At 35.2% G+C, this 12,225-nt stretch overlaps 1 protein-coding gene across 1 annotated transcript; it reads left to right on the top strand.

Moving 5' to 3' along the window:
* The first annotated feature begins 1,479 nt into the window (after window positions 1–1,479).
* LOC117110330 (glucoside xylosyltransferase 1-like) lies at window positions 1,480–10,358 on the top strand. The gene is made up of 6 exons (XM_033253012.1): window positions 1,480–2,201; window positions 3,360–3,501; window positions 4,913–5,047; window positions 6,197–6,539; window positions 7,776–7,948; window positions 8,969–10,358. Exons 1-6 carry the CDS (start codon window positions 1,561–1,563, stop codon window positions 9,122–9,124), a joined length of 1,590 nt encoding a protein of 529 aa, XP_033108903.1. The 5' UTR covers window positions 1,480–1,560; the 3' UTR covers window positions 9,125–10,358.
* The last annotated feature ends 1,867 nt before the right edge of the window (window positions 10,359–12,225 follow it).

Here is a 12,225-nt window from a genome sequence, read left to right as displayed (position 1 = left end):
CTTGTGACACATCCATCCATTGACATGTTCGCAAAAAAGTCGGCGAATCCTGTCGGTAAACTGACATTCGGCGAAACGTTGTGTCGGGAAAATCTCGTGTCGGCGAATGGTATTTCAGTCAAAGTCAATAGTCTGTAGGCCAAATGTCTGTCGGTGAATCATCTAAATACTGTATGCAACTATGTGATACATCCATCCATCATGTTAAAAAAAAAGTCGGCGAATTCGCTGTCGGGAAATTGTCTGGTCGGCAAATTGGCTTTCGGCGAAACGCCCTGTCGGCAAACTGGCATTCGGCGAAATATGGTGTAGGCAATATCTCGTGTCGGCGAATGCTATTTGAGTCGGTCGATGGTCTATATGCCAAATTTCTGTCGGTGAAACGTCAGGCCACGAAAATTAATCATCTAAATACCACCTGGTGGCACATCCATCCATTAACATGTTCACAAAAAATGTCGGCGAATTTTCTGTCTGCAAATTGTCTGTCGGCGAATCGTCCTGTTGGCAAACTGGTATAATGGTATTTCGGTCGATAGTCTGTAGATTAAATGTCTGTCGGCCAAATGATGTCGGTGAAACGTCCGGCCACGATAATCAAGATTGCTTCGGCTTGTGGCAGTAGAGATTTTTTGTAAAAGAAATGTTTTCATCCAGTTTTTGAATTTTTTTAGGCTACAATTATTTTTTGACTTCATGGTAGGTAAATATTATAATTTTTATTTTCTGAAATTTAATCTAATTTATATTAACCTAAATGTTGTTTCTAAACCTACCAATCGGCCATGTTTGTTTTGGTCACGTGGATAACTTAACGCAGATTAACGCACGGTTTACGTTAATTTTCGTTGTCAACGAAGTCTATTTTACGAACCAGTCGAATGAAAATAATACTCAACAAAAATTTTTTGTCAACGAAACGAACCAGTCGAATACGCCCAATCTTTCTTTTTTAACCAAAGTTTATAGTTCAAATATAAATCCTGTCTCTTATACACATCTAGATGTGTATAAGAGACAGATATAAATCATATATATGTATAGGCCTAGTTATCGCTATATTAAATATATAATTATTTTAGTATAAATCTTATTATTTTATTTAGTAAGTGGCATAGGCCTAGGCCTATGTCGGCAAAAATATACACAAACGTAACAACACTGTCAATTATCTAAAGTTCAGAGTTTACTGAACTTCTTGGACATACCAAAATAGAGTACATTATACGGTATAGTGTAGCCTGGGTTCCAGGCCCTAATTTTTTGTTATTCACACTTTATTGCACTTAGTGCGCGCCATACCTATTTTAACTGGCGTCCCATACTCGATTTCTTTTTTGAGGAGGTAAGCGTTATCATCATTAATTATTCATGACCTGACGGAACTGGTGCGCATGCCCATATAACGCTTACCTTTTTAGGATTCCGTCTCTAAATTAACTTTCTCGTTGGTGGCGCTGTCCAGAATAAGAAAAACAATAAAAAATAAGAGACTAGGTATACACTGGAGTACACGACGTGTAGTTAGTAGATTCATATTTTTCTAGATTTAATGTACGAATGTGGACCGTTGTTTCTCTCCACATATCCTTCATGTTCTATATCTATCGAACAAGAGGTTGTCGAAGACGTTGTAGAACTGGACTCATCATAAGTACATTTGGTTTATTCATACTAGCAGGATTTTATGGGCTTTACATTGGAGGAAAGGGTGTCCATCGAGATGACACACCTTTGTGGGATGACCATGGAAAGGCAGGATTACCACTAGGCCTAGGCCTACCTGCGGATTTGGTCGCAAATCGAGAGCATCTCCGACAGGAGGAGCAAGATCATATTTATGAGCATAATGTTCAAAACAAACCTAAAATTAATTTAGAAAGGGCAGATCAGGTTGATAAGAATACCAGACACGTAGAGCAAAATGCTAACAACAAAATTCCTGCAAACGATGTTTACCCAGGGCATGATATACCCTGGAAAAAATTTCCAGACCCAATAATATTGGAGCCACAACCAATTCATGCCCTGCATGTGGAAAACCGAAATGACAAGATTCATCCTCAGCAACTTAGAGTACCAGCCCCCCTTGGAGATGGCGATCGTCCTCCCAAAGCTAACCTTGTAAATGAAGGAGAAAAAGTTGTTAAGAAAATGACAGCAGGTGTTGGTAATAAAAAAAAGAGAATTGATGATCACAAGTGAGTGTTTATATTTCATCTTTGAACAATATTGTATTTACTGTTACTCATTCACACAGGTACAGAATGTATATTTCTTCGGGCAAAATACCTCAGAGTTGGAAGGATGTGAACATTTCACCAATATACAATATAAAAAAGGATCTACTGTAGCATAGATCTTCATGTAATAATTACCGTCCTATGTCTCTGACAAGTCAGGTAGTAAAAGTTCTGGAACGATTGATTGCCGGGAATGTACGCAGGGCTGGCTATTTTACATGTTAGAGTAGCCGGGTTTTGGGTGAAGTGCTGTCAGACTGGGTCTGGTCTTACTTAGCCTACATATGCATTCAGCAATTGCTGTGTGTTTTGGTAACTTTTCCAAACTTCCATGGAAACCTGCCTAGTGATATGCATGCATAGTGCTCCCATCAAGCAAGCTCATCTCCTTGAGCTAGCTCTCACATGCTTCTCCAATTCAGACAGGCTAAACCTTCAAGTAGGCTATTTTACCGGAACTACAAAATATTTCCTGTCGGTAGGTGATTACATCCCCGGATAATTCCCCGCTAGGCCTGGTTCCGGGGAGGGGGGAGCGGGGGACAAGGACTACAATTGACAAGTGCATTACTCAGCTTCTTGAAAGTCTGGCTGACTTGGTTAGAGCATACAACGAAAAATTAAGTGGTACAGATGCCATCTATTTGGATTTTTCCAAAGCATTCATAAGTGTCCCCCACCAGAGCCATCTTTTTAAATTACACAAATTGTGTGTGAAAGGCATACATGGTTAAAAAAAGCTTTTGTTTTTGGTAGATGACAAAGAGTTGGAAGAGCGTTGTAAGCGGAGTGCCTCAAAGTTTCATCCTTGTGAGGCAGTTTTATCAACAGCAAAACTGTTAGCGGTCAACACCAAAATCTATAGAATTATTAAAACCAGTATTGTGAAGAGTTACAGGGACTTACAATTTGAATATTAGTGGCATGGTCAAGCCTTTGGCTCCTCCGCTTCAACGAAAAAAAATGTGTACTTGTTTTTTACCTTTTTGTGTGCCTTCCATTTTTGTAATGAAGGAAATCAAATTTTAATTTGACCTTGTATTATTGACAATAAAGTTACATTGACTTTTACTTTGACTTCATAATGTAAAATTTGTTTGCTTTGCTTTCCTTTAGAATCCACCTTGCTGTTGTGTGTTGTGGTGATAGGTCGGAGGAGACACTTGTTATGTTGAAAACTGCTATCATTAATACACAACAGAAACTTTATTTCCATATATTTGCAGAAGAAGATTTGAAGCCAGGACTAGCAAAAATGGTAAATTAACATAGTATTAATTTGCAATTGTATGCATAATGGCAGTGGATATTGTTACACTAGTCTTAAATCAGTTCCTAATTTGGATTGCATGTTGAATTTGATTAGGACAGTTAACATCCATCAGAATTAGGAATTGACTTAAGACTGTTGTCATAGTTGCCACTGCCTATAAAAATCACCATAAAGAATGATCGTGTTGTGTCATTATTATAGTGTTCGATGAGTTCATGATTTTAAAAGCTCATGTTCATCTGCTTACAGTATTTTGAAAATACAATTGGCCTGAGCTGTGAACATCTGCGATGATGTATTGATAAACCAGTGTTGAGTAGTTTTGCCAATAATTCTTTTTACGTGTGCTTGTTGTGACCATATTTTTCTGTTTTTTGGGAAAAATTGCCCTGGTCATTCTTAATCTCATTCATGCAGTTCTAAAAAATTAATTAAAATATACTAAAAAAAACTCATTTAATGGATTTTTTAATAATACCTGTAATTAAATTTTTGTTTTAAACATGCAAGACTGCTAATTTTACTGATTATATAGTAATATTTTTGATTTTTTTAAACTCGTGACATTTGAAAACCCCTGAAACCTCACTATAATTTAACTTACTCATGTTTAGAAAATGTCAGACAACTGAAATTTTAATGTTTTAAAATTAATAATTAGCTGAAAAAATTGAGCCAATTTGTGATCACACAAAATAAACCATATATTTATAAAGTATGCACTTTTTCACTCAAAATGTTGACAATGCATCAGTTTGATATTACACTAACTATTGGTTGTTTTGTAGTTAAAGGAATGGAGTTAGGATGCTTGCTTTTAATTCCCAGGGTCTGGGGTTCAATGGAACTTTCCTGAGTGTCAATCAAACTTAACAACTGACCAATCAGAACAGGACCAGGAATACCCGCATGTCTCACAAACACATGTGTTATCCCAAAAACGCATGTTTGCATATGTTTTTATATAGTGGGACCTTAGAAAAAATATTCATGGGTGGGGCATAGCAGAAAGGTCTATTCCTGTCATGGTAACAGAATTTTTTGTTAGGAACAAAAACAACTTCACTGTCTCAACCTAATAATAGGTATGGTTGTCTTGTAAAGAGATTTATCACTTGGAAAAGTGATTGATTTTGCTGTTTGGCATCCTTGGCCTTGGACCTAAAACAACAAATTTTAAAAAAGGCCAAGATTATATTTATGTGAAGTTGGTATTTCTTTAAAATTTCTTGCATTTATATTGTATGTAATTTTCAACTTTTTTCATCTATTTAATTAAATGCTCACTTCAAATTGATAATTTTCTAAAATCAGTTTGGAAAGAATTAATTTATATTTTATTAATCTTATTATGTTTGAGTATTATTTTTTATAATACTGTAATTATTAATTTCAGCTAACGACTTGGCCTGCTGCCTTCCAAGCAAAGATGGAATTTACTCTTCACTCAATTCAGTTTCCAGAGGGTGAGAATCCAGAGGAATGGAAGAAAGTATTCAAAACCTGTGCAACACAGAGACTGTTTCTACCTGTAAGAATGCTGCTTAAATATACAGTATTGTAACTACTGTAGGCCTATGCCTATTTAAAACCCTTACTGTCCGAAAAAAAAAATAGACAAAAAAGGTGGAAAGATGATATCACCACATACATAGAAACAATAAACTGAGCAAGTGTTGCGGACAGAAAATAATGGAAAGTGCTGAGAGAGGGCTTTGCACAGCAGTGGGTGAAACAGCCTGATGATTGATTGATTGTTGACCCTTAGTCTAGCCCATAGGTGGGAAAAGTGCAGTCAGCCTGTGATTTTTTTGTGGCCCGCGAAAATTAATTAAAAACCTATGTGTGCGGCCTGCCAACCATCTTTGGCTAGAAAACACCTTGTTTTTTTTGTGGCCTGGCAAGTATTAGTAAAATTGAGCATAAAGTGGCCATAAAACAGTGTATGAAGTTTTTCGGAAGTCCAGTGAAACATCAAAGTTTGGGAGTGGCCCTTGAGTTGAACCAAAAGTTTGGTCCTCTGACCAATTTTAATGCCCACCCGTGGTCTAGCCTATTTGATTTGTTTTGAATAATGAAAAATGAAAAATCTTATTTGTAAAGTTATCAACCCAAGAAGCATATGCGGTATTTTCCAATATGTCCCAAGGTTTTTTTTTTTTTTTTTTTTTTTTTAATGCTCAGAAAAGTTCTTCAATAGCAATGACAGGCATTGCAAACCTTTAGTCAAGAAAGACTCCAAACAAAGGGAAAATTAAAGACTAGGAGAAATTAAAAGTTTGTTTTATGGCATGTCTGAATGCCTTCTTACTGTAGGCTTGGGGAAACAAGATCTACTGTAGGTAGTTTGTTCCATAAAGTAGAGGTACTCCATAGTAACCAATACTCTACAGTAGTTGTAACCCACCATAAAAACCAAACAAATTAATAGTGACCCAGAGTTTTTATAAATTTCTGTCCAGATTATCAAATTTTCTTTAACAAAAAACTGTTTTATGCCCATATATAGTCATGATGTGATGTCATCATCACCATATAAGCATTTGACATGTTTTTGTCAAATAAATTTTGATAGTCTAAGCAGGGCTGTAGACGTTTTCTGGTTAATGTGTACTGGTAGGATGCAAATGTTAAATGTATTGTACTGCATATTTTAAGAAATATTTCCTCTTTATTCCAGGATGTTCTCACTGATGTTGATTCACTATTGTACGTGGATACTGACATCCTTTTTATTCGCCCGCTAGAATCCATTTGGTCATTCTTCAAAGAATTCAATTCAACTCAATTAGCTGCCCTAGCACCTGAACATGAAATAAAAAATATCGGCTGGTACAACCGCTTTGCAAGGCATCCATATTACGGCATGACTGGGCTGAATTCAGGAGTCATGCTTATGAATCTGACAAGGATGCGCTCATTTGGGTGGACGGAGAAAATAGTGCCTATATACCGTGAATATAAACTTAAGATTACCTGGGGTGATCAAGACTTAATTAATATTTTATTTCATTTTCATCCAGGTGAGATTATACTATATTAACATATGTGGCAAAGACAAGCCAAACCAGTCACTCGTCGCAAAAATCGATTTTGAGTTATTAATACAGAGTTAGATAGTAAAATAATAGCTATAAAATGGTAAAAAAATCATTCAAATCGGACATTTCCTTATGAAGTTACAAGTGTTAAAACATACAGCTGTTTAAAGAACAATATATGAGAAATCAGCCTTCAAAGTTTATGATTTTAAGCATTTCTCATGCAGAAACTATCATCAAATCCTTAAAAAGTGTTGTGTTAACATTGAAAATGACAGCATAGAATGATGTATAGATATGTAAAGATTAGTTTAGTGCAATAAAATAGATTTTTAAAAATTTAACATTCCAGGATGTTTTGGCCATTTTCTTTAAAACACGATTTGCGACGAGTGATTGGTTTGGCTTGTCTTTGCCACATACTGTATAATACTTAATATTTGTGCATTCGTTTTCTTCTACTGTATTTTCAGAATAATTCACTCTTGAAAAAATTGTACTAATGATATCTGTGTACTTGTGTAGCGCATATTACTGAAACAGTCTATGCACTTGAAAAGTGTAGTCTTGAAAAGACAAAAACCGAGAAATATCTTAAACTAAACAAGGGGAAACAACTGAAGGAACAAAGAGAAGACAGCAGAATAAACCAGTGTTGCTTCTCCATTCTCCAGCACTTTGAACATGATTTACAGAAGCTCTAGTGACACTGGTCAATAAATAATATATCATTATCAGAGAAAAATTATTGGATGCCAAATACTAACATTATTCAATGTGCAAGAATTGGTAGTAGGTAGTAGGTTTGTATACAGTGTTATGGCCTTATGTGTCTCATGGCACGAAGAGGACAGGTGAGGTGAGGAGGTGTGTATTACAAGTGCTGATTTATTGTTAAGGCTACTGGAAATACATTACTGTGCATTGTTCTCGTAAGCCGCTGGCTAGCGATTTTAAGCATCAAAAAAATTTGTCTTTCATCTTTGTCTCTTAAGGAAAGTTCAGAGGTAAATAGTCAAAAAATACAGCTGACAAGACACGCGATCTTTGACCCATATTGTGATGAAAGGTGAACTGCAATTAATTTTTTTGTTGTTGAATACAAGACACGAAGATGTGAGCTTCAAGTCTAATAGAACTATACCATATCAAAACATTTGATGTTGAGTTGCTTAAATTCTTAACATTTTACAAAATCTGTTTGCATATCTTTTTCAGATCGTGTATTTGTATATCCATGTGAGTGGAATTTTCGTCCTGATCACTGTATGTACTCAAACAATTGCCTACGGATCAACGACCATGGTGTCTCTGTTATCCATGGCAACCGTGGGGTGTACCATAATGAGAAACAGTGGCCATTTAGGATGATATATGAAGCTTTTTCAAATGTAAGTTTTAACCACTCAGTCAATATTTGCAAGCTTATTCTCGTGCAAATTGATATATCAACTGGATTTTGTCACAAATTATATAATATAAGATCGTGATTTTAGGAAAGAAATGTTTAGGTCTTACTACAAAATGCTTTTTGACTGTGGCGACTGAACTGGACTCTTTATCATTACTTTTCATTTTTGTATATATTAAGAGATGTCAAGTTATGTTGATATTGAGTTCAAAAGCAGTAATAAATAATATATAATATGCAATAATTGTAATAATGATAATAGAAATATATTGAGTACAGGCTTCCCAATTTAAGACCACATTTGGGATCAGGGTTTCCATTGTTTTTAGCAGCCTTTGGTCTCTAATTAAAATAATAAGACATTTGTTTATTTGGAGCCATAGTAAAGTGGTTTTTAATTGGAAGGAAACTTGCATAATTGTATTGCTGATGCTATCCTTTATATTGTTATTAAAATTAATCCCCTATTTTTAATCAGCATGAACTATGTGTGTTGTGCGTGACAATGTGGGACAATGCGGTACGTTAGACGTGAACAATGCACGAACAATACTTAACCTATGCATGGAGGAAATAGTTCCTCCATGACCTACGCGTAAACAAGTAGTGCCATTACGTGTCATTGCATGCCAATGTGGCGCATTTTTGGCCACGCATTGCATAGACAGTGCGGAACTTATACGTGTCAGGGTGCGAACAGGCCGCAAACACGGCTCCACCAAAATAGTGCACTTTGCCACGACGCTTTCCGCGTCGATGCGTGGACAAAAGTTGTGCAAGAGTCAGGGTGGCAATAGACTGTTAAAAAGCTGTACAGTTAGCTGTAAGGTTGGTGTGTCCTGCAAGACCAGGATCAGCAGCAACTTCTGGATTGAGGTTTAATCTGCAAAGGTCCCCCTCACAACATCCTGCCATTACTTAAGTGAACAACAATTAAAATCATATAAAATAACATTTACAATTCCAATACCCTTTAATTCTTTCCTATTTTTATTCTCAGTTTCAACTTGGAATGACTCCAGAAATGCACTTGATTCAACCTTTACAGCGCAAGTTATCCGAACCAAAGTCACTGAATCTTTACTGTGGTAAAACATTAATTCAACCTTTGATATCCACACTTAGAAAAGTCTTTCAAGATAACAGTCGCTCGTAGACTTACTGTACATCAAAATGTATTGTTTTCAAATTCAAACACTAAATGAATTAGAATGCACAATTGTCCTAGTTTCTATGCTTTACTATTATAATCCATAATGATCGCTGGCGGATTCAGTGGTGGGATTGGGGAGCTGGCCCGGAGAGCTGGCCCGGGTCCCCCTTGAATTTTTTGAAGTGTGAAAAAAGGAGATAATGAGAAAATTATATGCAAATCTTAAGTCTGGGGGTGCTTTTTCGAGCCATCTAGAGGCACCATAATCATTAATTTTCTTGCCTCAGCCCCAACCATGTTGGGGTAACATAGTATACCCCTGGGCCCCCTCTATTTCAAATTCCTTGATCCGCCACATCTGACAATAACCTTTATGAGTGATAATTTGCTGTTATTCACACTATCTTTTACTGGTGCATCCAAGCCAGGCCAGTGCGGGCACCCTAAATTTTATTAGATATGGAAACATGGAGAAAAAAGAACTTTATTAAATGTGTGTCTGGGAGTGATGTTTCCAGCCATCTAAGGTGCAATACTGTAGCCATAAAATATCATATCTTAGCCCCAACCTTGGTGGGGCTGATGTAGTTTGGAACTTCAATCTGTAAGTGTCCCTTCTTGGGACCCCTCTATCCTGATTTGCTGGATCTGCCTCTTTCTATGTTGAATTGCTGGATCTGCCACTGTTTTATATAATAATATTTGGTATATATAATTGGTCTATAAGTTGAATGATCATGTATGATTAAGAATGCTTCCCAGAATGATTTTTTTATGTAGGATAATCACATGAAAAGCATGAACACATGAAAGCACTACGATTTTTTTCACTTACCTTTAAGTAATTTGTAATGCATTAAAAGAAATAATGCTTTGAAGGGCACTGATAAGTAAAGTATACAAACAAGTTTAGAGAAATTGGTGTGTTTAGTAGCAGATTTTTACAAATCTAACAACATAATTTATTGATGAAATTTATCCTGTCACAAATTGCTCATTAAAATATTATCTTTCAAATTAATAATATAGAAATTATATATAAATAATAATAATAATGTAATGACCATGAATACTGTATCAGATCCTCATCTTGCAAGCAGTGTTATCAAATGATAAGTTTTTTTTAACACATATGAGGCATGTTGTGGCAAAATGGTTAAGTTGTCGCACAGTCCAGTATTGAGTAAATGAGCTATAAAATATGGGAGCTCAAAAAATTGCCTAAAAATCCAATTGTTTTTCACTATAGATCAACAGTTTAATGTCTTGTTAATCATGTCCCAAAGTATTAGTTCTGGAAGTGGTTAACAAATTGTTTATTTAATGTTATTTTTCATAGTTCATTCTATTAAACAATGTATGCACAAATAATTTGAAAGGCAATTACTCAAAATCATGTTTATCTTGACCCTTAAGAGTACTGTACTTTCACTTTCCAATAACTTAGGCTTGAAATGTCCAATTTAAATGAATGACTCCTAATTTTAGGGCCTGTTTCTACTGGAAAGAAATAACCAATTAAAAATCGCTTTTATTCTCGCAGTAGAAACGGTACCAGTTTGAAAAAAAGCGATTAAAAAAAATTGATTATATACACGCAATGGATAGCGTGTTTGAACAACAAATAACCAATTTTGGCTGTGCACCTTTTAGCTGCAACACAAAAATAAACGATTATCAGGTGAAATGTGACCTCCAGGTCAATCACTACAAAGACTAGATCGTATTAGGTGCGAACTTTAAAAAAAAATTTGTCCTTGTTCATGTCCTAGGCCTACAAGCTAAAAACGTCAACAAACATGAGGAGTGACGAATTCGTTTGAGTAGTGACGAATTCGTTTTGTAATTATTTTGTGGGGGGGGGGGGGATATTGGGCCTAGGACTCTCCGCCCTTTTGGGCCTACCGTTGCCCTCGTTTGGTCGTCGTCCATAATTGTGCCAATGACCACAGCCGAAAACATTTGCCTTCTCGCCCCATATCGTATCTTACTCCTCGTCATCATGACAGGAATGAGAAAGATACTGTACTATCCTATACAAAGTGTTGTATAAACAAAACGATGACGTAATTTCCGTCACGAAAACCGATTGTTGCAGTTGCAACGCCAGCAAGCTGTCTGACACTCATTAATAAAAGGGTTTTAAAAAATTGATTATTTTGTGTTTATCAGTAGAAACACACCCTTAAAGATCACATACTCAGGTATCTGAAAATACCAATAACTTGATTTTCAATTTTTGCTACAACTTAGCCATTTTGCCACAACATGCCTCATATACAGTAAATGTTAACCTCATCAAAGGCCTATTTTTGGGGGTTTTCTTTTTTTTTATTTCAATTCAATTCAATTTATTAGCTGCTAGTGCCATCAAGAGTAAATGTCAACATCAAAAATATATTTACAGTAATTATATACAATAAATACAAAACAATATGATAATGTAATTATTAAATAAAAGGATTTTTTATTGATGGACCAATTGAGGTTAATGTGTATTCTAAAACATTCCACATTTACAAATGCTTTATGCACGTTAGATATTTTAGTGATCACATTTTTACATTTCTTTTTATATTTTATGGTATTCAAATAAAATCTTCAACAAATTTAGAAAAGTGACCAAAGAAAGAAGCTACTTATTTTGCTAATTAGATTTCTATTTAGAAAAATAGTCTTGTCTTCAAAAAGTGGACATTATAATACCTATACATAAGTTTAGTTCCTGTAGAATTTAATGCAACAGTGTAAAGTAGGCATCTATTTGGTTTACCAGAAGGTTTGCATTTCAATGATAATGGGAGTAGTCAGTAGTGTGATAACTTCAAAATCTATAGTTATTTTTTTAACAAATAATTTTGCTTTGTTGCTGAAAATGCTATTGTTTACTTCTTTAGGGCATTGTAGAAAATGTTACTTAATGTCCTTTCACATTGACATTTTTCAGAGCTGACTTTTGTAAAGGGTAGTGACATAATGTTACTCAGTACCCCACATTTAGTGTTTTTCTTTCTAAGAGATATTTCGGGTACAATTTTCATTTTCTTACTATTTATTGAAATTATAACAGTTTTCTTGTGTTTTATACTTTTGCTGTTGTTTTT

The sequence above is a fragment of the Anneissia japonica genome, unplaced genomic scaffold, assembly GCF_011630105.1.
Source record: "Anneissia japonica isolate Jap-2015-1 unplaced genomic scaffold, ASM1163010v1 scaffold5350_len443212_cov192, whole genome shotgun sequence".
NCBI lineage: Eukaryota > Metazoa > Echinodermata > Crinoidea > Comatulida > Comatulidae > Anneissia > Anneissia japonica.
Note: the sequence above shows the minus strand (reverse complement) of the source record. Positions and strands in the feature narration are given on the sequence as shown.